A 25,982-nucleotide genomic window follows, 5' to 3' on the forward strand; every position below is an offset into this window, starting at 1 on the left:
TGCCTCTTTGCTGCATGTCACTGTATTCTTACCCTAGTTCCTGTCTTTACTCGCATCCTGTTCAGCCTCTAAAGCGAGGATGCATTCTGTACATCAGTGTAAATTCCATTGACCAGTGATTTGCTAAATTTAAATGATTTGATTACAACAGATTAAGCAGGAAGCTGCCCACATACGCATTTTCTGATTCACTACCACTGTCCAAACTGAGCACTGAATGAGGTAGCTTGTTGCAAAAACCATATGAATTGTGCTATTGAGTTGTGGTGTGTCCAACTGCATGCACACGCTCGACACAAGGAAATAGAGTTTAGGTTTGTGCAAGACAACTTTAAACAAACCAAAGTTTACTTTATAACCTTTAATGTTCTTCTTATTACTCGACATTCTATCTGATTCTTGGTGGATATGGTCCTAGAGGAATGTTTAAGGGGGCGTGGGAAATTAAGAGGTAACAGCGCTGAAATGTGACTGCTTAAAAAAAAAAAGTGAATTCCGATATTACACATTTTAGACTCATGTCCCGCTATAGCAGTATTTAATTTTAATCCTTTTTATTCTTCTGACAAATCTAAGCAGTTCAATCTCAACTGAATGTGGGTGCCCAGAAATGTTCCTAACACCAAAGAGAAGGGGAATGATCCCCTCCATGCCCATGCTGAGGCCTTTTGGTTAATTATGGTCAAAACATTTGCGAATCCCATAACACTATTTTTTTTTTGTGGCAAAGACATGTGCATTTGGAAACTCAGTCTAAATTTCTGTTCCACTCTACTGCATGACAACTCCTAACATCACTTGCTTCCAAGTGTCTGGTATCTGGGGTATCATATTTTGTTCCTATATAGGCATGTTTTCAAGTTTTAACTTGCGATACTTCTAGGAGTCATGTATATTGTACTCTTGAGAAATAGCACCTATTGTACTTTAAAGCCTACAGCTTATAGATGGGTTCTTGGGAAGCCCACGAGTGCTCTGGAGAATGTTCGCTCAGGTCTGCATAAAGAGTTTGAGTTCCCAGCCTCTCCTGAGTTCGCCTTTCGCCTGAATTTCAGAGTCCAAGTTTGTATAGAGCAACTTAACAATTTCATTTTAGGGCCTTTTGACGTCCCCAGGGTCAGATGATGCGACGCTCATTACATATTTTACCCTGGAGATCAGCAGTCTGTGACATTTGGAAACCAAATCCTCGGGTAAGGATGGGAGGAATGGAGGCCAGGTGGAAGCTTTGAAGCCTGTGCTTTTTTCTTCATAGGGCAAAATCAATGTTCTGCAATGGTATGAGTCACACTTACCTTTTCTCCTGGGCCGTTTTAGACCCATTTGATAAAATGTAATTTTATACTATTCTCTAACTGGTTAAATTTCCAATATGTATGTTTACATCTGTCTCCTTCCTGTTTTTGATACATGTGCCTGCTCCTAAAAAGGAGGAGATTGGGAGGGTTTAGTTCTCTGTATACATATTTGTGTTCTATTACAGAAGGATTAAATACCCTCCCCCCCCTTGGTGGGGGTGGAAACCAACTCCTGAGCCTTCTCTCCCCCTCTTTCTCTTGGGGATAAGTGGATTGCAGATCCTTGGGCAGGGATTTGTTTTTTCTTCTGAGTGCCATACATCATAACATTACAATATCCATTACTATGAATGCATGGGGTGGTGATTTCATGAGCATCTAGACAAATTTTGAATGAATGCTGGAAAGGAGTCCATTGTTGTCGTTTTATTAATTAGTACCAATTACTTAGTTAGGTGTTTGGGGAGATTCTTAAAAATCTGCAGTAAATGTTGATTATTAGAAAGAGGCTTAAGTCCAGTGCCTTACAGTATGGTTTGTTCCATATTAACGGCTGGCTAGATAAGGTGACTTCAGATGTCTCAATGTATGAATGAGAAGGTGGTTGTAAAGAGGAAAGTCTTATATACACAAACTCGAGGGGGAGCTTATATAAAAATGAATTCCCTTAGTCAAAATGAAGCTGTCTCTTGCATAGAACTAACTAGGAGACTCAGAGAAGAGCTGTAGGTACAAGGAGGCACTCAATTGTGTACAAGGGCACTATTGGGATATCCCTATTTTAAAAGGCAAGTCTCAATTTCCTAGTAAAGTTTGGACTTATTACATCTGAATGAGAATGAAACGAGATCAGAGGTATGTTCTGGAAAAGCTTACACAGTGCCAGACGTATGGGTTAAATAAAACAGGACACCTGATCAAAACAATACTATACATGTCTGTATATTAGAGAATCTTAAAGAGAAAAATAAGCAAACTAGGACAGTTCAAGAAAGTGAAGAGTGAACTTGGACTAATAATAGGCATTCTGAATGTGGAATCCCCAAGTCAAGGTGCACTTGTAATACTGGCCTGTAAATTATGCAGGAAAGTGCAGAGGTGAGAAAGCAACCCGTATCGAAAGACTTCAATAAAATGCAGAGTTTTTTTCAATAGTGAGGACCATTACACTACAATCTGTAGTACACAAAATACAGTCAAACCTCGCAATAACGTGGCCCGCTATAACACGATCAGTAGGTGGCTCTCCCTTTAAAGCAGATACAACTTAGATAAGTTTCACAGACTGTACAGTACAGTGGTCCCAACACCATTGCAGGGGAGAGAAGCAGCGCCCCGCACACGCCGGACAGAGAAACTCCGGTGCTGTGGGGCGCCGTGCTCTCTTGTCCCTGGCAGGTGCAGGGCCCAGCTTCTTTCCAGCTTCAAGACGAGCCGCAGCTCCCCGCCTGCCGGGGAGAGAGAACCCGGGCTGCGGGCGCCGGTTGCTCTCTGCCCCCGGAAGGTGCGGGGCCGTTGGCCTCTCTTGAAGCTGAAAAGAAGCCGCTGGCCCTGCACCTGCCGGGGACAGAGAGTATCGCGCCCGCAGCCCGAGTGCTTTCCCCGGCAGAGGGGCCACGGCTCTTCTCCTCTGCCTGTGGCACTAGGCTCTAGGGCACTAGCAGTGCACATCAATCACCACTTTGGGACCACTGACAAACTGACTGGTTTGAAACCCCACTATACTGCGAACCCGCATTTTAGCGCGATGGGGAAAGGATTTTGGACCCAACCATCACGTTATAGCGGGGTTCTCTGACCAAGTAATATACAAATATCACTGGTATGGTATGCACCTGGCATTCTAACCAGGAAGGAATGAAGAAAGATCAGAGGCCAAATTACGAAGTAGTGAATAACGCGTAGGTAATGATGACTCCAGATTCCATTATAATGAATAAGGTGAGATGTCTGCAGTGAATAAGGTTTCAAGAAAGCATTTCTTGATCACTCTAAATGATTGCTCTCTGAGAGTACATAAGGAAGCCGTCTTGGCTTATTGCTAAGCAGTGTGCAGGAGCTGGTAAAAAGAAGTAATTATAATTAAACCCATAATGTAATATTGACCACTAATATTGCCACTGGTATAACAAGATTAAATGCTTAAGTGATCATAGAAAATCCGCACTTGACATTTAACTTCGCGAAAGCAAACTTAAAAAACAAAAAATTGAGGAAGCACAATCCAAAGGGCTTAGAAATAGTAAGTGAGGAAATTAAAGTCTTCAGTCTTGGCACTGGAGCCCCCTGAGCAGAAAGAAGGAAGAGGGCCAAGAAAAAATAGAAAACTAAGCCCTATGGACACACACAGCCTGAACTATAACAGGTGAACCACGGAGATAGAAATCAGAGGCACAAGCATTTGAATAGCAGAATTACCAAGGATAGGAACAACAAGAAATTCTTGTTTGGGAAGCAGGAGGCTCATGAGAGATTGTTGGATCCACTGGACTCCATTGGAGTACAGAAATCTGTTAATATTACTATTGTTTTGCCTAGAGCCCAACCAAGAATCAGGTGTATAGGTTGGATCACAGAAACCCCTTGGGAACTGCCAACTGATATGCCAAGACTACTTCTGACCCTGCTTTCCCTGTAGCCTGGAATCCAGCACCCTGTCTTGTTGAGCCAGACACGCCAGTCTGCGCCAACTCAGAACCAGGATTCTGAACCACATGCTCCAAAGCTGTAAGACTTAGCTGAAAGCAACTTACGGAAGTGTTCCTGTCTTTAACACTCAGATACCTAACTCTCAATGGGTCTCTAAACCCCCAATAAATCCGTTTTACCCTTTATTAAAGCTTATCAGGGTAAACGTATAACTGTTGCCCTCTACAACATTGATAGAGAGAGACGCACAACTGTTTGCCCCCTACCCCACCCCACGTATTAATACATACTCTGGATTAAATAATAAATAAAAGTGATTTTATTAATACAGAAAGTAGATTTAAGTGTTTCGAAGTAGTACAAACAGAACAAAGTGAATTACCAACAAAATAAAATAGAACACCCAAGTCTATGTCTAAGAAAACTGAATACAAATAAAATCTCACCAGTTCCAGTTAGCTTCCTTTTTACAGGCTCATCTCCTCCTAGTTGGCGTCCAGCAATCACTAACCCCCCCCGTAGTTACTTCCTTTTTCCAGTCTCTTTCAAGTATCCTTGGTGAGAGGCTATCTCTTTAGCCAGCTGAAGGACAAATGGAGGGGCCCCCATGGGTTTAAGTAGATTTCTCTGTGGGTGGAGACCCCCTCCTCTCTCCTATGCAAGTCCAGCTCCAAGATAGTTTTGAGTCACATGGGCAAGTCACATGTCCATGCATGACTAAGTTTCTTACCAGCCAAGCCACATTCCTGGGAAAGCTCGGGATGTGAATTGGCATCTTCGAATTCATCGTTGCTTAAGTGTTCTTGATTGGCACTTAATTTGCAACATCCTTTCTCAAGAAGCTGACCAAATGCTTTACTAGGGCTATCAAGCAAGTTATGTAGCCAGTTATTTCTAACTTAAAGTAAAAAAAAAAAAAAAAAAAAAAAACACTGCATACAAATAGGAGGAATGTATTCAGTAGATCATATCCTTTACATAGATAGTTCCATGGCATATGTAGCATAACATATTCCAGTTATATCATATATACACTCTAAGCATATTCCATGAAGTCTTATGGGGTACAGTGTCACACCAGAACACAATGTTCTAGACAAACAGAATAGTAGTCATTCCCCCCAAAAGCTTGCATCTAAATAGACTGCGTCATTTCTTTATCGCTTAGGTGTGGGATGAAATAAGTTTCCAAGAAAATGGTTCCAGATGTAGCTATCAAATTCCTTAAGATGTTCAAGAATGAAATGTCTAAGCAGTTCACAAATGTTGCAATCTCTCATTAAATAATGTACTCCCTGGAAAATAGTAAATTTTGTCTTTTCCATTAAAAATGCACTAGTAACAATTCTGAGAATTAAATACCAATGATCCTCTTACCTGTACCAGGAAAATTGTTGAAACTATCATTTGAAGAATAGAATTGTAAACACTTAAATCATGACATGATGGAGACAACCCAGGGAAGCTTCAGCAATGGAAAGTATGCCTCTTCAATATACTAGATATTTTAAGTATGGTAACAAAATAATGGATGCAGGAGAAGTTGATAGACTTATCTGTTATTCATCAAAAGCCTTGACAGTTTCTCACAGTAGACTGTTAAGGAACTTAAATTACAGTCATGATTAGAAACTAGGCAGCAACAGAATACAAAGCAGGAATAAATGACCTTGTTCAAATGTATTACTTAGATTGTGGTAGTTCCTGTACCGTTCAAACGTATTAAGAGCAGATGGTCCCTGCTTAAATTATAATCGAAAGACAAAGATAATAAGGATGGAGATGGTTACTAAGAATAGAGTTCAAGACGGGAGAATGCTGCTAGGTATTGAGATTTTTCCCAGGACTAGCTTATCCTCTCTTGTAGGTGAAGGCAGCTCTATGGCCTCCAAGGTGGCACCTCTGTAGTGATCGCAAATGGAACCCATCCAAAGATCTCTGGCCATGTTATCACAGACATTGTGGAGGGGAAAAAAGTTGGTACTTTTTTTCAGAGGTAAACCTGCAGGTAAGTTGTGTTGACAAAGTTCGTCCTCTACCTGGTGGGTCCTGCGCTTATTGGCGGTTTGTTCACCTCAGATGATCTTCCCCTTTGTGGAACCCACAGTCTGGATCAGCTCCTCCTGTGTCTGATCAGGAGTTGGGAGGTTTGGGGGAACCCGGGCCCACCCTCTACTCCGGTTCCAGCCCAGGGCCTGTGGATCGCAGCATGTTCTATAGTGTCTCCTGTAACAGCTGCATTACAGCTACAACTCCCTGGGCTACTTCCCCATGGCCTCCTCCAAACGCCTTCTTTATCCTCACCATAGGACCTTCCTCCTGGTGTCTGATAACTCTTGTCCTCCTCAGTCCTCCAGCAGTATACTTCTCTCACTCTCAGCTCCTTGCCTTCTTGCTCCCAGCTCCTCTCACACACTCGCTTCTCCTCTGGCTCCTCCCTGCCTGACTGGAGTGAGCTCCTTTTAAACCGAAGTGCCCTGATAGCCTGCCTTGATTGGCTGCGCGTGTTTTTAATAGAGGCTATCTCTACTGCCTTCTTAGAAAGGTCTTAATTGGCTCCAGGTGCCTTGATTAACCTTGGGCAACTGCCATTTGGTTACCATGGTCCTAGGATTGTTTAGCCTGGGCTAACATACCCGTTTCTCAGTACTTTACTGTAGCCATCTGGCCTTGCCCCATCACAGTAGGTATTTGGAATTTTGAGATGGGATTGAATGGAGGATGATAGAGTGGGGTAGGCTTTTCTGGGGCTTCAGAATGAGTTAATGCTTGCCGTATAGCTCTAGGATAACTGGGGAAGATGTGGCTTTGGCCATTGAACACAGAATTTTATAAGTTGTTTTGCGGTGGCTGTCGTCTCCGATGATATGAAAGCCAGGTCCTGAAGAAGAGTTGTGTAGTTTGAAAGTCTGTCTCTTTCCCCAAAGAGTTGGTCCAGTAAAGATATTACTTCACCCACTTGTTCTCTATTTGTAAAGTTGATTCTTCTTTGAATGCTAGTCTCTGTGTATTTACTGGATACGCATGTGCTCCATGCACCTGCGACCAGAAAATGCTAGCAAAGTAGTGTCCCTTGGTCTTTGCTTCTCTTTCTCATGTTCTGTGCAAGAGTAGGCAGTGCGACAGACACCACTCCAGTTCTTTCTTCCCATTTCAAGGTCTGAGTTGGAATCTCCAGTGTCTAGAAACTGATCCTCTTCACCTTTTTTTCCTGTAAATATTTCCAATTTTTATATAGCTAGTTACCATTGTTAGTGATTTGTATAAGTTTAGATTAGTAGTTAGAATCCCACCCCAGAGAATGTCTGACTCTCCCAGCACAGAATTAGATATGGCCAGGCTTAAGAATTGTGTCTCCTGTCCCACTCCTTTTTGGCTGGCAACAACTTGCCGCACTGCCTCTGTGCCTTAGAGAAGCTCATATTCTGCTAAATGCAGTGTCTGCTCTTCCTTCCAGACTGAACATGTCAGGTTCAAGAACTCTGGCTTTGGAGACCCCGGCCTAGTTCCCCCGTTCCTGACTGGGAAGAGCGCTGTACATCAGCTTGAGACATGGAGATATGGACCTCCTCGCTCAGTGTCTGTTCAGGAGAGGGAACAACCAGAGCAAAAGCCCTTCATTTGGGCCGCCTCAACAAGAGTAAGAAGCCATCTCATAAGAGAAGGATCTTCCCTGCCCAGGTTGAGTGAGCCCGTTGTGCTGAAGACACAAGACTTAGGTTCTCTTAAGCCTTGTGACTGTGCGGAAGGCACATGGGAATAAGACTCCTTCAGTGCTGGCAAAATGTACTTTGAGACCATGAGTCACTGTCATAAGTAGATAGGTTAAAGGTAAGTGGTAGGTTTTCTTTACCTGGAAAGGTAACCAACACCTGACCAGAGACCAATCAGAGAACTGGTATTGGTTTAAGTCAGGGCGGGAATCTTGACTCGGGGTCTTTTTGTTTTCTCGGCTGTGAGTAACAATCTTCTCTAACTCCTTCTTATCTCCAATATTATACCAAAAGTCTGGAAGTACAAGGAAAACAAAGTTGATTCGGCTCATGAGGAGCTTTGTGGTGTATGAACAGTGTGGAGGGGCTGGTCTTTGTTGCTCTCGGCTGTGAGGAACAAGCTACCTGCTTTCCAATCTCCTTCGCCTTCCCTTCTCATTCTCATTCTCATTCTCATTCTCATTCTATTATTAATCCTAAGTATTAATCCTCAATTTGCATGAGGTTCAAATATAAGGTACGCATGAGTTCTCTAGCTTAATCTCCGCTTAGATTGATAGGTGCCCCAGGTCAGGATTGATGGGCCTGACCCCCCCTTCTTTCTCTCTGGTGTCCCCCACCCTCCCTGGGGACCGCAGATTCAAATCCCTTGGATGCTAAGAGGGAAGATACCCCTTCCCCCCCCCCCCCTCCTTCTCAGGCTTGCCTCTTGGTAGCCTGCGTTGTACCAAAGAAACCGTTTTTCTGCTTCCCTCAGGACAATTTTAGATGCAAAATACCAACAGCTTGGCTTTGCCTTTCCCCGCTCCTGCCCTCCCGTGAGGGGGACAGATGCCTGATACAGAGATTTCAATTTCTTCTGCCTTACTAGAAAAAGAAACTCCACAATTTGTAAAAAGAAGCTTATATAGAAAAGAGACAATACAGACTAATAACTTGCATAAACATTTATACAGGCTCCTACTTAAGAAAATCTGAATAACCCAGTCTGATGATTAAAAAATAGCCAATTTAATAGACTAGCATCACACACAGTAAGTACAAAGCAAAGCATATCATAGCGCGATTTTTACTTTGTTCCCGTCTTGTACTCACTGCCCTTTAGTAGGTAATGAGAAGGAAGAATTGGAATCAGCAAAGGTAGCTTGTCCTCACGAGCGAGGAAGCAACAAGAACCCAGCCCTCCACATACTGTTCATACACACAAAGCTCCTCATAGCCGAATCACTTTGTTTTCCTTTGTACTTCCAGACTTTTGGTATAATATTGGAGATAAGAAGGAGTTAGGAGGAAACCTTGTTTACTCACAGCCGAGAAAACAAAAAAGACCCCGAGTATACAAATTCCCGCCCCTGACTTTAACCAATCCAGTTCTCTGATTGGTCCTCTGGTCAGGTGTTTGGTTACCCTTTCCAGGTAAAAGAAACTTAACCCTTACCTTACCTATCTACTTATGACAGTCACTGACACTGACTACAGTACAAACTGAGACTAAGCTGCGAAGCTGAAGTACTCTGCACCATTGTTACTGATAATGACCAGGCTCCTTCACTAGCAGTACCATCACAGCTCCTATAAGGAAACACTGATTATTAAGAGTCCCTTTACAGTTTACACCGACTCCAGCAGCCTACGGCAATGAGATGCAACCTTCTAGACTCCAGTATCCTATGCTGCTCCAGAGAATATTTTCATCCTCCCAGACCCACAGTCTCCCCTGTTGTCAGAACCAACCTTCACCAGGGAGATTGTAACATCAGGGTGAAGCTCCTCTCCCATTTCATTCTCAGCCTTAGCTCCCTGACATCTGTATCGATGACATCACTGATAGAACTGGACTCAGTCTTGTCTCCGGGAGAGTCTGATATACCAGTGAAACCATTGTTCCCTCCACCGAGGGAGTTCAGCCCAGACAGGGCATGGAAAGTCTCCCACTACTTCTCTCATCTATCTGAGTGGGGACTCCCTCAGGACCAATAGCGCCCAAGATGTGCCTTGGGATCACCACAAATTTTTGACCTCTCATATTTACCTTACTGTGGGTTAAGTGACCTGTGATATGGCAGCCAGTGCACGTGCAGTCTAGTTGGGAGTCTTACCACCCCTTCCCTCCAGGAGGCCAACTGAAACCTATGAAAGAGGACGAAAGATTAACCGGATCTGCTGGTAATGACGGATACTTCATCTTCCTTGCCCAATAAGGCGATTGCTCCTGCTGCTCCGTCTCCTTTGGACAATCACAGACAATTCCAAGAGCTGCCTTGGAGAATAGAAGAAGAGCTCCAAATTTAAAGGAGGTCCAGGACTCATTACACAAGCTCCTGGTCATCCTGTTGCTTATGGGATCTCGTGAATAGCACTCCCAGTTCAATGAGACCATACTGGAAATGGCAAGAACTGTATGGCGCAAATACCAGCTTCCTGTGCTCCGACCCCCTACGAAGGCTGAGGGAATGGAGTTCTTGTTCTCCCACCCTGCCCTGAGCTCCCTTATCATCTAAGCAGTCCCAGAAAGGTCCAGATGATAACACCCAAGGGCAACCGCGGTGGATAAGGAAACCAAGTATTTAGACTTTATGGGGAGAAAGGTGTCTACTTCCACTGCTTCCAGTTTAAAATTTTCAATTATCCAGCTGTCCTGACCAAACGTCTTTTATTTAATCTACATTTTTAAGACAAATTACCCCAGAAGGTTAGAAACTTCCCATGGAAGATTCCTCAGATTTCAGTCACTACAGCAACTGCACCCAAGGTCTTCATGAAAATGTTTTCTGTAGTAGCAGCACATCTCAGATGGGGCAGTTCTACCATCTTCCTGTATCTAGGTAACTGGCCTCTTACAGGCATGACATGTCCAGAAGTCATAGCATCGACCTTATTGATGCTTTGTCTCCTAGTGTATCTTGGAATCTCTGAACATGGAAAAGTCTATTCTGACTCCAACACAGGCTATAGCTTTCATAGGAGAAACCTTAGACTCAGGGCAAAGGCTTATCTTCCTATGTACAGATTCCAAGCTATAGGCAGACTGATAGATCAGGTTATGCACAACCCTCAGACATGGTCTGAATTTGCCTTACTCTTTTAGATCATGTGGTTTCATGTACTTGCATAATGCTGTTCACCAGTCTCCACCTTTGCTGCCTAAAGGCTTAGCTTCTAACAGTACATATACACACCAAGAAAACACAGCATGGACACTGTGGTGACAATCCCAATCAAGTTAAAAACCTCTCTGGAAAGACTCCGCATAAGTGTGCATGGGCAGTTCTTTCCTATCCACTACAACGGACAGAAGAATCATAGACACCTCTTTGTTAGGGTGAGTGGTTCACTTGATCACACAGCAGAGGACATTTGAATGCCCCAAGAAACCAGGTTGCACATAAATCTTCTGGAACTCAGAGCAGTCTGAGAAGCATGCATGGGCATTTTTACCATTAATGCAGACTCATCATGTTCTCATAATGTCAGATAACCCAACAAATGTATTCAGCATAAGCAGGGACATCCAAGATCCATTCCCGTGTATAGAATTGGTCAGTTTATGAAACTGATGTATCTTCCAGGAACCCTGAACTCTTTGTCAGACAGCTTCAGCAGTCACTTTGCTACCAACTGCGAGTGGGAGCGACACAGCTCAGTGGTGAACAGTATCTTCACTCACTGGGGAATTCCTACTTGGGACCTGTTCAACTCGCAAATAAACAGGAAGTATAATACATACTATTCCAGAGGAGCTCAGGGCCAGTCCTCAAGAGGTAATGGTCTCCTACTCCCTTGGACAGTCCATTTGAACTATGCCTTTCCTCCTAGCCCTCTGCTTTCTCAAGTCCTGCAGAAGATTAGATAGGACAGAGCACAAGTCATTTTAATTGCGCCTAAATGGCTGAGGCAGTTCTGGTTCCCTGGTCTCCTGCATGTGTGACCATCATGATCTCTTAGTCTGATCTTCTGCAGAATACAGACCATATACCTTCACCTAGTGATTAGCCTACATGTGGCTGAACTAGAATATATCTTTTAGAAAGACATTCAGCCTTGATTTAAGAGACTTCAGGTGGTGGTGAACTTGTCATATTCCTTGGTAATCTGTTCCAGTGGTTATCCTTACCATTTAAAACTTTGTCTAATTTCCATTTTGAACTTTACTTACTACAACTTCCAGTTATTGTAGCATGTTTGCCTTTGGCTGCTAGATTAATCTTCTGGATAAGAGCCCTCCCTATGTAACTAATAGACCATGATTTAAATTGCCTTTTCACCTTCTCATCGATGAGCTAAATAGACTGAGCTCCTCAAGTTTCTCATCTTAAGGCATGTTTTCCAGAGCATGATTCATTTCTGGAGCTCTTCTCTGAAACTTCTGCAATATGGACACCAGAACTGGGCCTATTATTTTAATAGTAGTCTTCCCAGTGCTGTATAGAAAGGTAATATAGTCTCCCAATCATACTTGATATTCCCATGTCAATATGTCAAAGTGTCATGATAGCCAGTTTTGCCATGACACAGCACTGGGCATTTGCTGTTTACAGTTGACCCTCAGTCCTTTCCAGAATACAATAATTCCTTTTCATGTAAGTATGGTTTGTGTTCTTTATTCCCAATCTTTTGACCCTTGTGTTTGGCTGTACTAAAATGCATGATGATTCTAGATATTGAAAAAAATATAAACAGTGATGGGAAATTGTGTTAAAACAGCTTGAGTCCTTCCTTGAAGGATGTTCCACGGGAGTGCTGGTGGAAAACTGAACCACCACCACTAGACCCATCACTTGTGGAGTTTCACAAGGATCAGTGCTCTTTCCAGCCCTTTTCAAAATCTACATGCAACCTCTAAGTGAATTAGTCAGATGACAAGGATTCAAGTGAGAGCAATATGCAGATTATACACCACCCTACTTATCCTTCACTGCATATGACGAGCCCACTGCTACTGAGATGACCGAGTACTTGGATGAGATCAGCTCTTGGATGAAGAACAGCTGGCTGAAGCTGAACTCGAGTGACAGAGGTGATGCTGGTGAGCAGAGGGAAGTATTTTGAGGAGTTTGCAGTCACGATGTGGTCTCTGTTGGTTGATTGTGATATTTTGGGGTTCAGCCTAGATTAGTAAGAGGTTGTGTCACTTCCTGCCATCAACTCTGGATGCTTTATATGCTGTGCTGCATTGGCTCACAGCCCTGACACAAACAGCTCATGCAGAATCATGCAGGCCACAGCCTAGCTTCCACCATACAATTGCTTTTAGCAAAGTGACCCCCAACTCCACCCCTAGTGCCAGGTTTCCCAAAAACTGTCTCCCTGCAGTGGCAAGCCCTCTCATTGAACGCTTACAGAAGTTAAATTCATTGCTCCTTTAAATGGACAATACACTTCACCTCATTAATTTAACTGGGATTTGAAAAACACTCATTTCAGTCACATCACTGAAACGGTTTATAGTAAAAGTAAAACAAGTTTATTTAAGTCATCAGTTTAAGTGATACCAGATAAGGAGTGTGGTCAGATGTTTGGCTGTGTTGTGTTCCCTCCGTATGCTGTCCCGGTTCTGCGCAGACAAGTGGCACAGCAGACCTTGAGCAAACCATCCAATGACCACAAAATCCATTAAGGTGTGAAGGCAACCAGCCAGGTTTATTGTCAACGAAATACGGTCCTAGCTCCCCGGATCAGTGTCTGCAGTTATATTAGCACATGTATGCCTCTGACAATGGACGCAGTTCAGTCAGTGGCGGGACTTCCCACTGCCCCCTTGGCTGGCCAAAGACACTCCCTCCAAGATATATCTTTATATACCAATGTGAACAGGTATCACCTGTGATGTATCAGGGCGCCACCCATTGCTTTGTACCTGTAGGTTCGATGAAAACATCTCTATCCATCGTGCTGTCATCCTGACCTTTTCCTTAAGATGGGTCAGCGTGTTGCTGTTATCTTTGGGGAATGTGTTTATCGGCGTGTTCTAGTACCACCCTTCTGGAATGTGCTTGCATGAGTGCTTTGTGCCTAGCACCTCTTAGGAATATGTGTTTTTGCAATATCAGCCCTATGCTTGCCAAATTCTGTGAGCAGGGCCGGCCTCTTTCTCGCAGCCTGACTTTGCTTCATATCAGCAAAGTTTTGACCGCTACTTTAGTTCAGGCCTCATACCAGGCCTCTGATATAAGAACTTATGTTTCAGGCCCTCTTCTTTTTACAAGGAGTAAAGGCAGAAATGGTTATAAAAAAACAAAAGTAAAACCACACTTCTAATGCTAACATTTAATTTCAGCAAATTATAATCTTTGCCTAAACAGGTTTCTCACCTGGGTTCAGTTCCCAGAGACTTCAACCCCCTAGTCTGAAGGACTTGACATTCTGTGATTTCAAGAGCTCTGGAATCCTTGAATACCTATGGGGTTCTCTCCCCTTTCTTTTTTATAGTCTAGTAAACCTTTGAAATGTACTATTTTGAAAACTAAGCCCAGCCAGTGCTTCTCTATTCGGGAAGGCCACATGATGTCTGTACCCTAGCAGAAGTTCATTGATTGTGCTTCAAGAGGCCGGAAGGCTTTTGGGGGAGGGGGACAGTGCAGTCTCCCTTCCTTATTAGCTTGATGGCCTTGTTTATGTTGCATATAAATGCGCTTTTCTTTGTCTTTGGTCACACCTTGCTTAATTTACATCAGAGACACAATCAGTGAGGCGGAACCACATTTCATTGTCTGGAACAGGCATAGTTTAGGCGCTGCTTGCCAAATACATTTTAAAAACTTAATTCTAGCACGTATTTATAACCCTTTTTACACATCCCAAACATACACCACACAATGATTTTTGGGACCAGTGTATTGTCTGTTTGCATAGGATACCTCACACAACGCCTTATAGATACAGATTATAACTGCAGTGAGTTTGGGGGTGTGACGGGTTGGATCACAGAACCCCCCTGGGAGCTGCCACCTGATGTGCCAAGACTACCTCTGCCCCTGCTTTCCTGCCCTGTCAGCTTAGGACTTCAGTGCCCTGCCTGACTTGAGTCAGACTCGCTAGTCTGCTGCAAACCCAGACCCAGGTCTGAATCATGTCCCCTAACAGCTGTAGGCTTAACTGAAAGTAGCTAACAGAAGCGTTCTTGTCTTTAACACTCAGATGCCCAACTCCCAATCGGGTCTGAACCCAAATAAATCTGTTTTACCCTGTATAATGCTTATACAGGGTAAACTCATAAATTATTGCCCTCTATAACACTGATAGAGAGAGATGAACAGCTGTTTGCCCACCCAGTTATTAACACATACTCTGAGTTAATTAATAAGTAAAAAGTGATTTTATTAAATACAGAATGTAGGATTTAGGTGGTTCCAAGTAGTAACAGACAAAACAAAGTAAGTCACCAAGCAAAATAAAATAAAACACGCCAATCTATGTCTAATCAAACTGAATACTGATAATCTCACCCGTAGAGATGCTTCAGTAAGTTTTTTCCTCAGACTGGAGACCTTCCAGGCCTGGGCACAATTCTTTCCCTTGGTACAGCTCTTATTCCAGCTCAGGTGGTAGCTAGGGGATTCCTCATGATGGCTCTTCCCTTTGTTCTGTTCCACCCGTTTATATATCTCTTGCATAAGGTGAGAATAATTTGTCCCTCTTTGGGTTCCCACCCCCTCCTTCACAATGGAAAGACACCAGGTTAAAGATGGATTCCAGTTCAGGTGACATGATCACGTGCCACTGTAAGACTTCAAGCCTTCATTCCTGTGAGTCAGGCTTGCCTGCGAACAGAGCTGTCCACAGTCAGTTGTCCTGGTTGATGGGAGCCATCAAGATTCCAAACCACCATTAATGGCCCACACTTTGCATAATTACAATAGGCCCTCAGAGTTATATTTCTAGTTTCAGATACAAGAGTGATACATTTATACAAATAGGATGCCCACACTCAGTAGATATAAGCTTTGTAATGATACCTTACAAGAGACCTTTTGCATGAAGCGTATTCCAGTTACATTATATTCACTCATTAGCATATATTTATAAAATAATATAGAGTGCAGCGTCACGGGAGGTACACAGAGTATGTCAGTCCTTACGAGAGTTGCTGACAGAGTAGTGAATTACCAGTGGGTCTCTGTGTCACAATGGTTCACATCCATAATTGGTCAATTCAGTCTGTAGTCTAGGAGTATTCTTGGATTCCTTGCTAAGGCTGGGGTCTCACACAGCAGCATCCACAAGTAATGTTTTCTACCATCTCTCCGTGGCTAGGAGACTCAGTCTCAAGCTGACGGACAAAAACCTAGTCTCATTTATGCATGCCTTCATCACCTATTGGCTGGATTACAGTAATGCAGCATAGCTGGGCATGAAGCCTTCAGCATTTAAGAAACTCCAACTTATACAGAACACTGCAGTGCATCTCCTCAGGAGCACAGGCTAATGGAAGCATATCAGACTTGTTCTTCACTCCCTATGGTGGTTTCCCATAGTATAGCAAATTAAGTTTAAGGTGTCTGTACTTATCGTCAAAGCACTCCATGGCCTGGGCCTAAGATATCTAAAAGATCATCTAAAGCTCCAGAATGATGCCTCTGTGGTCAACCGCTGTGCTCCTCTGGCACAGTGGAACTCAACAATAAGAGTAAAGCTCATCTGTGCAGAAGACCACTTTCTCCGGGGCGATCCAATTCTACGGAATGAACTCCCTCAGAAATTAGAGGTCATCACAAACCTCACTTCTTTTTGCTCCAAGTGCATATCAGCATTTCTTTAACATTCCCTTTTCTAATATAAACACATAGCAACAGTCATATTTATATAAATAAATGAGGAGATATATACTACCAAAACAAGGTACTCTGCTGCACATACTTCTCTCTTTGGGGAGAGGAGGTGAGGACAAACAGCACATGACAGATGTATAATTGCGTGGCTTAATGCATTACCAGAAGGTGCTCAGATGCTAGGAAGCACAGTAATAAATCCTAGGTAGAACAGAATGGGCAGAGAACCAATCCCTGAGGTGGTAACCTGAAACCAACACCATCTGAGCATTCCCCATTTTGAAATCTACTAGTTAGCTAGCTTTTCATCCATTTCAATTTGTACCTTATTCCTTTTGTATAGTGCTAGTTTTTTTTCCTTTGGAACGTGGTACTAAGGCAAAGTACATTATACCAATGCAATTTTCTTTGTTAACCCAGACCTGTAATCATAGAATCATAGAAGAATAGGGTTGGAAGAGACCTCAGGAGGTCATCTAGTCCAACCTCCTGCTTAAATCAGAACCAATGCCAACTAAATCATCCCAGCCAGGGCTTAGTCTTAATAATCTTGTCAAAGAACATCAAGGTCACTTAACAAGACTGCTTTACCAGTAAATTGTCTTGTCTGATGTTTCCATTCTTTAACTTTATCAATAAGTGCTCATATCAGCCATTGTTTTTTTTATTTTTTTATTTTTTTTGCCTGGAATAGGTGCCAGGCTCAGTGGCCTATAATTACCTCAACAATCTCATTTAGCTTTTTTAAAAATTGGTGCTATGTTAGCTTTTATCTTGTAGTGTGGATCTTCCCTTGTTTTCCAAGACCTAATTTTAATATCAGTTGTCCAGAATGCACCTCAGCTAACTTTTAAAACTCTTGGGTTCAAACTATCCAGACTTCCTGATTTAAAAAATGTTCTAACTGAAGTGGACATGCTGTTTAACATCTTTCTTAATTATCGCTGGGGAAAAATACAGTATTTCATCACATGATATTAAATATATCCCACTTGGTTCCAAATATGAACAGAAATATTTATCAAATACTTCTAGCTTTTCTGGATTGGATACTTTACCATCTCTGTCTGGACTTAAATTGTTGCTAGAATTCCTTTTTGTTCTATAATGTATATTTAAAATTCCATATTGTCTTTCACCCTGTTGATCAGAGGTATTTCATCAGTATCTTTAGCTTCTCAGCTATTGCCTACTCTTAACTTCTGACTTATATTCATTGTCAAGAGAAACCAGGTGTCTAGACTCCCAGCTACTAGAACCCACTCTTCTCCTAGTGGTGAGAATAGATTTCAAGAGCCCTGATGATCTCCTTTGCACCAACCCCCAGTCAACACTTTGCTTTGTTACATCTGATTAGGAATGATAGAGACTTGACATAAGTGAAGAAAAGAGGTGCTTTGGGGAGTGAGAGAGATTAGATGGATAGGTTGAGAAATGAAATTATAATGTTAGAAACTTGTAGGCTCTGAGTAAGTGGGTTGCTGAGTTGGGAAACTGTAATAGATTGGGAAGACTAGATGTGATATCTGCTCTTGGATTATTTACAGGCTTTATACCATCTTTTGGTACTGGATTTACTTAGAAATAATTTTCCACCTTTTCATTTTTGCTTGTGGATCCTCAAGTTTGTTTGTGTGTGTGTTCATTCCTGATGTAACTTTTTTGCATGAGAATATAAATTTGCTCTGTGAATGTGCATTTTTACCTGAACACGTGTGAGCCACATGCTTACTTTCTCATGTGTTGTGGGGTAGGATAGGAGGGTTTTGACCATTGTTACTTTCTCATCTGTTTGGGTTTGTGTGTGAGGGGTATGTTTGACTTTAACATGCTCTGAGCTTCAGGCATGGATGATGTGAACTGCACAAATTTTTGTTTTTTAGGCCCTACAGTAGAACAGCAAGGTGAAATGGCTCGAGCTGGAGGCAGGTCCCTAGCGGCGCTACAGCCTGAACAGGTAACATGTCAATGTGGCTTCATTTATGTATTAAAACTTACAAATATACTGTGTGTTTCACAATAAAACCTAAGACAGATCCCTGCCCCAAAGTGCTCATATTCTCACTTGTCTGTAAGTCTATCATTTAGATTGTAACATACTGCATGAGAGGGAGGGGTGAAGAAGGGTGTGGTCTACTGAGCTGTAATTATGTACATTTGAACCATCAGATTTATATAGCTCTAATTATTTTAAATGCCGGTATTGGCAGGTAGAGGATGCCACAGAAGAGTTTTTGGAGTGAACTGCCCCAATTGCTCTTACTGAGAGGATACTTAAACTGCCCAAAAGGGAGCAGCTGTGTGCGATCCTCCTACCATTCAGTGTACCACTACATTGCAGCTGGATTGGGTAGAGGGAGGCACTATGTAGAGCAAGGCAGGTGCTGGCACAGAGGCAGGGGGCATCTTGTTGTTGATTAGGCAGGAAAGCAGAGACCTGCCAGGCAAAATGCAGGAAAGGCCAGAAGCCAGGACTGCAGGCTGAGCTGTGTAGTCCAACCAATTGCAAGGAGTAAATAATGAACAGGTAGCTTTCTGAGGTATGCTGGAGGCCAAGTGCAGGAGCCAGAGAAGAAAGAGTCCAGAGGTATTAGATAAGAAGTGGGGTTGGGGAGACCACGAGCCTGAGTACCCTGAGTCACTTGGCTTTACGGTAACCGTACAGAATTTTTTTTCTCTCTGCAGAGAGCAGAGATTATCTATCATCTAGCTGACCTGCTAACTGACCAGAGAGAAGAAATTCTATCGGCCAATAAAAAGGACTTGGAAGAGGCTGAAAGTAAAGGTAATGTATTAATGGAGCTAATAAGCTTAAATATATGTAGATATCATGAATCTATGTGGGTTTGAACAGAAGGCGAAAAGTGGGATGGGAACTCTTATTCAGAGGTTTAGGGATTTGGGAACTAACTGTAATGGAGTAATGACTGTCATCTTGGTTGCCACAGACGGTCAAGCCTGGGACCTTGAGAGCTGAAAGCGTGAATCCCTACAGCTTGGGCTAAAGGACAAAGTCCCCCAGCAGGGAGTTGTGGAAGATTCATGTCTTCTGGATCAGACAAAGGGCTTGTAACACACTGAACAGTACATGATGATAACTGTTTAACGCTCCAGGTTGTCAGGAGAGAGAGTTTGGCTGTGGAAATGCATGTAGTAAGCACCTTGTGTTTTGTTGCAGTGACTACTCTGGTCTCTTTCTGGGTTTGTTAAAACAGTATGTTCTGCCCCTGTGGGGGATAGTACTTTGTTTCCTCTTGTGGTCAAGCTGCGTGTGATTGATGATGTGTTCCAAAAAGAGAAACATCCACTTCTTAACAAGGAAGTGTCTATTCTATTCAGGCTGCTTGTATCATAAACTTCATTCTGGTGTATCAGATTAATGCACTGAAAAAGTCTTGGAGGGCATTTTGGGTGGGGGAAGATGCACAATGTGACAATTTACTCCTGTGTTCTTTACAAAGGGTGTTCATAGTGACCTGCAAATGCGGGAAATGGGCTTGTGCCTGGTTTTGTTTCTTTATGGTGTTGTGTAACAGGGGCAATGGCCACTTAAATGAAATTGAGTCCAGCTCTCCTGTTCTAAGTCCATGTGTACTCTAATTTAGTGTAATGAGGAGAACAGGGCTGCCCCAGGGAGTTATAAATGACTGGGAAAGTTCAGGCTCCAGAGACCGATAGGGAGCTCAGATCTTGGAGTCCCAAGTCCAAAGAGTAGAGAGAGCTCAGAAGAAGAGCAGTGCTTCAGTGAAAGGATGTCCCTGAAGGAGGGATGTTGAGGGATCCCTAGTTGTGCAGTAGAACCAGGTCAGGCTGGTGAAAGCAGAATAAACTCTGGCAAGTGAAGTGTACAAGTATAATTAGGCAGGCCAAAAAGGAATGTGAAGAGAAGCTAGCAAAATAAACACATAACAGCAAAAAAATGTTATGTGTAAAAGAAACAGAAAGCCTACCAAACAATCAGTGGGGCCACTGATGATCACGGTGGTAAAGGAGCACTCAAGGAAGACAAGGCCGTTGCAGAAAAGCTAAATGAATTCTTTGCATCAGTCTTCACTGCAGAGGATATGAAGGAGATTCCCACACCTGAGCCAGTCTTTTTAGGTGCCAAATCTGACCTATCCCAGATTGAGGTTTCAGTAGCAGAGGTTTTTGGAACAAATAGATGGTATGTCACCAGGACCCAATGGTATTCACCCAAGAGTTGTGAAGGAAACTCAGATATGAAATTGCAGAACTTCTAACTGTGGTATCAAGTATCAGGGGGATAGCTATGTTAGTCTGCATCCACAAAAACAGCGAGGAGTCCAGAGGCACCTTAAAGACTAACAGATTTATTTGAGCATAAGCTTTCGTAGGTAAGAAACCCACTTCTCCAGATGCATGGATTGAAAATTACAGATGCAGGCCTTATTATACTGACACATGAAGAGAAGAGATTTACCTTACAAGTGGAGAAACAGTGTTGACAAGGTCAATTCAATCAGGGTGGATGTAGTCCACTCCCAATAGTTGATGAGGAGGTCTCAATACCAGGAGAAGGAAAGTTGCTTTTGTAGTGAGCCAGCCACTCCCAGTCGTTATTCAGGCCCAAATTAATGGTGTTAAATTTCAAATGAATTTTAGTTCTGCAGTTTCTCTTTGAAGTCTGTTTTTGAAGTTTTTTTGTTCAAGTATTGCTACTTTTAAATCCGTTATAGAATGTCCAGGGAGATTGAAGTGTTCTCCTACTGGCTTTTGTATGTTGTTATTCCTGATGTCTGATTTGTCCATTTATTCTTTTACGTAGAGACTGTCTGGTTTGGCCAATGTACGTGGTAGAGGGGCATTGATGGCACATATCACATTAGTAGATGTGCAAGTGAATGAGTCCCTGATAGTGTGGCTCATGTGGTTGGGTCCTCTGATGGTGTCGCTAGAGTAGGTATGAGGACAGAGTAGGCAACGGGGTTTGTTACTGGGATTGGTTCCTGAGTTATTGTTTCTGTGGTGTGGTGTGTAGTTGCTGGTGAGTTTTGCTTCAGGTTGGGAGGCTGTCTGTAAACAAGAACTGGCCTGCCTCCCAAGGTCCTATGAGAGTGATAGGTTGTAGATCTTTGATGATGTGCTAGAGATGTTTTAGCTGGGGGGTGTCTGTGATGGCCAGTGGTGTTCTGTTGTTTTCCTTGTTGGGCCTGACTTCTGGGTAACCATCTCGCTCTGTCAATCTGTTTCCTCACTTTCCCAGGTGGGTATTGTAGTTTTAAGAATGCTTGATAAAGATCTTATAGGTGTTTGTCTCTGTCTGAAGGATTGGAGCAAATTTGGTTGTATCTTATTAGGCATTCTCTCTAAGGGAGCAACGTTTCAAAAAGTTCAATGAATTAAAAGATTGTTGGGGGCGGAATAGATCTGGACAAGGTGAAGAAGTCTGGAGATAAATGTGAGAAGGGAGGGACAGGCAGTAGAAACAAAAGTGAATCTGTTTGAGCAGCATATTCCAGCAGTCTTGAGGTCATTCTGAGTGTAGCCTTCATTGATTTGAGATCTACTATACCATTCTCTCACTAGAAGGGAAAACCTATAATGGCAACAGGCCGTAAAAGAGACCCAGTTTGGGTCTCATTTATCTCTGAGTTGTGAAGAATACGTATTAAGGTTCTAACAACGAACAAGAATGTACTTTTATGTAGAAATCCATGATTAAATTGAGCCTTTCTGACTAGTGATTTAAATCAAATCCACCCTGACTGGAGGATAGCTAATGTGACACCAATTTTTAAAAACGGCTCCAAAGGCAATCCTGGCAATTATAGGCTAGTAAGCCTTCTGCAATGCCATGCAAATTAGTTGAAACTGTAGGAAAGAACAGAATTATCAGACACACAGATGAAGAGTCTTACAAAAAGTGGAAACTAGGTCAAACTACAAAGGATGAATATAAACAAATAACACAAGTATGTAGGGGGAAAATTAGAAAGGCCAAGGCACAAAAAGAGATTAAACTAGCTAGAGACATATAGGGTATCAAGAAAACAGTCTACAAATACATTAGAAGCAAGAGGAAGACCAAGGACAGGGTAGGCCCATTACTAGTGAATGCCAGTGAAAATGAGGTAGGATCAGAGGCTAAAATAGGGAAAGAACAAGTTAAAAATTACTTAGACAAGTTAGATGTCTTCAAGTCACCAGGGCCTGATGAAATACATCCTAGAATACTCAAGGAGCTGACTGAGGAGATATCTGAGTCGTTAGCAATTATCTTTGAAAAGTTATGGAACACGGGAGAGATTCCAGAGGGCTGAAAAAGGACAGATACAGTGCCCATCTATAAAATGGGAAATAAGGACAACCCTGGGAATTACAGAACAGTCAACTTAATTTCATGTACTCGGAGCAAATAGTTAAGCTTGCTACCCTGTCAAAGAAAGCTGTTAGGTTTGACATGATTTGTTCCTGAGAAATCCATACTGACTGTTACTTATCACCTTATTATCTTCTAGGTATTCACAAATTTTTAAGAGCAGGTTAGATAAACGTCTGTCAGGGATGGTCTAGATAATACTTAGTCCTGCCTTGAGTGCAGGGGACTGGACTAGATGACCTCTTGAGGTCCCTTCCAGTTCTATGAATCTATGAACTCGATTTATTGGGCAAGAGTCAGCGTGGCTTTTGTAAATGGAAATCATGCCTCACAAATCTCTTAGAGTTCTTTGAAAAGGTCAGCAAACGTGGACAAGGATGATCCAGTAGATATAATGTACTTGAACTTTCAGAAAGCCTTTGACGGGATCCCTTACTGCAGCTGGGTCTGGGTCACTGCACTTCCTGCCATCAGTGAGTGCAGTCCTAACCCTGCTGCAGTCCTCAACGGAGTGGGGGCAGGAAGAGGCAGAGCAGGGGTGAGGGCTTTTGGGAAGGAGTGGAGTGGGGACAGGGCTGTGGAGGAGCAGGAGTGGGAAGAGGTGGGGCTGGGGCAGAGCAGGGGCTGAGGCCATGGAGAGAAGGCGGACCAGGGGCTGGAGCAGCATGCAGCTGCGTAGGGCATCAGGAAATTTGGTGCCTCATTCGAAGGGGATAGTGTCTGACTAGTCAGCTTTTCTGCTGATCTGGCTCAAGTTAAACATGCATGAGGTGATGTGAATGGCTTTACTTGTCTGATCCAGGCAGCTTTGCTGTGGCTGGTGGAAGCTGATGGCCTATATAGTTCATCTCAGGTCATATCTTTTTTGAGTGGAAAAGTGCCTGTGTAATTTCTTAGGCAGATGTAAGGAGGTGGATGAAGCCTGGATATCTTGTCTCAAGTAGCTGTTAAGTATTTCCAGCATGACTTAATCATATCTTATTTCAGGGAGATTGGCACTTCCTTTGATGAAGCGACTGAGTCTGTCTACATCAAAGCTGAATAGCTTGGCCATAGGACTTCGTCAGATCGCAGCATCCTCCCAGGAGAGTGTAGGCCGTGTCATTCGCAGAACACGAATAGCAAAAGACTTAGATCTGGAACAGGTGACTGTGCCTATTGGGGTCCTGCTGGTGATCTTCGAATCCCGCCCTGACTGCCTCCCACAGGTACATGATAAGAGGAAATAAAATGTTTTTGTTTGACATGTCCTTTGGTAACATAGGAGTGGAAGTGACCTCTTGGGTCATCGAGTTCAGTCCCCTGCTGTCGCAGCCAATGAAAGGAGAAATATTCTGATTGGTGGGGTGGTGAGTGAACCAGCATTCAATTCTTAATTTCCAAAGCACTGTCTTGCAAGGGGTTCCCTTAAACTGGATTTTATTGGCATACTACCCTCTCCATCAGATCTCTCCTCAGGACCCACTTCTGTATTGTTCAGAAGAAATCAGCCAGTTTGTGATGGGTTAATAGGCAGATGGGAGAGTTTTTTCACTTAATAAATTGTAAATGTTTTCAAGAATTGTACCTATTTGAATGTACATTCCTTCTCCCCATGTAATGTGTTTTCTCAGGTTGCAAGCCCTGCTTTGTAGGGACCTCTTATTCATATATGCTTACTGAGCACAATGGGGCTTAGTCCTAGTTGGGGCCTCTAAGCACTATTTAATACCAGTATTTCATGTTCTTGTACACTACTTGCTACTAGCCTTAGACATCTGTCAAACTCAGAAGATGTATCTAGTGGGATCTCATAGGGGTCTGTCCTGGGTCAGATACTATTCAGTATTTTCATTAATTAATTGAATAATGGAGTAGAGAGCATGCTTAAAAAAATCTGTGGATGATAACCAAGCTGGAAGCAGGGCCGCGCAGAGTGGGGGGCAAGTGGGACAATTTGCCCCGGGCCCCACAGGGGCCTCGTGAGCCCTGGTCCGGCGGCGGTCCAGGTCTTCATCTGGCATTTCGGCGGTGGTGGGCCCTTCAGTGCTGCTGAAGATGCAGAGCAACTGAAGGGCCCCCCGCCACCGAAATGCCCTACGAGCCCTGTCCCACCGGCAGTCCAGGTCTTCGGTGATGGGGGGCTGTAAAGGGTGCACAGCCGGGGCTCGACCCTCCCTGGGGAGGAGGGGAGCCGCACCGGCCTCGACACACGGCGTCTGCGGCAGCCTCTGTCTTCCGGGCTGAGTGCCGCTGCACAGTCACTTGGACTCTGGCCTTCTGCTATAGAGCGGGGCAAGGAATACAAAGTTATAGAGGCTCAGCTCCTCGTGGCGCAGGGTTGAGCAGTCAATAGTTCCGGCAGCTCGGGTCCTTTGGGGCAGGACCGAGCAGTAGCACAGTTAAAGGGGGCCCAGCCCTTGGTTCGGGTGGGGCACCAACACACAGCTACAAAAGCTCAAACCCCTGTGGTTCAGGGTTGAGCAGTCAATCACTAGGCCTGATGGCCTTCTTAGGCTGGGGAGAGGGGGATTCTGCCACCCGGGTACGGGTGGCAGGGGGAACGCAGGCCTACTCACTCCACTGCGTTCCAGCCCGGGGCCCTAGTAGCAGCTATCGCCGCTGACGGTCAGTGGAGTTCCTGACCGCAACACACTGACATGGGTTCCGGCATACCTGCAGTCTGACTGGAGTCAGTTGCCCCCGGGCTACTTCCGATCTCCCCCTCTGGGCCTATCTGACCTGTGGGATCAGCCTCTGGGAAGTCTAATAGCATGGGCTCCTCCCGGCCAGGGCTGGGCGGTAGGTCCGGCAGTACCTCTCGGAAGTCCAGCCAGGCCTGGTCCAGGGATTCCTCGGGGTAGCAGCAGGGATGAAGTGGCTCCGGCGGCTCCACGTCGTAGCGGGCGTGGGGAAGCTCCGGCAGCTCCTTGTCGTAGCAGGCGCGGGGAAGCTCCGGCCAGTCAGAGCAACAGCCCTGGGCCTCAGCAGTGTCCCAGTCACGAGCACCCTCTGGCAGGTCTGCTCCCAACGGTGGCTGGGCTCCAACTGAGGGCTGAGGGCCGGCTTTTATACTTCCGGGTTGCCTCCTGACCCTCTGAGGGGCGGGCTCACTGCTCAATGGCCCCGCCCCCTTAAGTGTCTGACGGGGCTCGACCCTCCCTGGGGAGGAGGGGAGCCACACCGCCTCATTACAGGGGCCCTTCGGTGCAGCTGAAGACGCAGAGCAACTAAA

General features: G+C 43.9%; 1 protein-coding gene across 8 annotated transcripts in view; it reads left to right on the forward strand.

Annotated features, from left to right (window-relative positions):
- The window catches only part of ALDH18A1 (aldehyde dehydrogenase 18 family member A1), a 126,410-nt gene that overhangs the window by 76,428 nt on the left and 24,000 nt on the right, over positions 1-25,982 (forward strand). For all 8 annotated transcript variants that reach the window (XM_075072906.1, XM_075072903.1, XM_075072908.1 and 5 more), the window contains 3 exons: positions 18,312-18,385; positions 19,114-19,213; positions 23,756-23,976. In XM_075072906.1, coding sequence (XP_074929007.1) covers positions 18,312-18,385; positions 19,114-19,213; positions 23,756-23,976 — 395 coding nt within the window. The remainder of the gene's footprint in view (positions 1-18,311; positions 18,386-19,113; positions 19,214-23,755; positions 23,977-25,982) is intronic.

Source organism: Chelonoidis abingdonii, chromosome 16, assembly GCF_003597395.2.
Source record: "Chelonoidis abingdonii isolate Lonesome George chromosome 16, CheloAbing_2.0, whole genome shotgun sequence".
Taxonomy (NCBI): domain Eukaryota; kingdom Metazoa; phylum Chordata; order Testudines; family Testudinidae; genus Chelonoidis; species Chelonoidis abingdonii.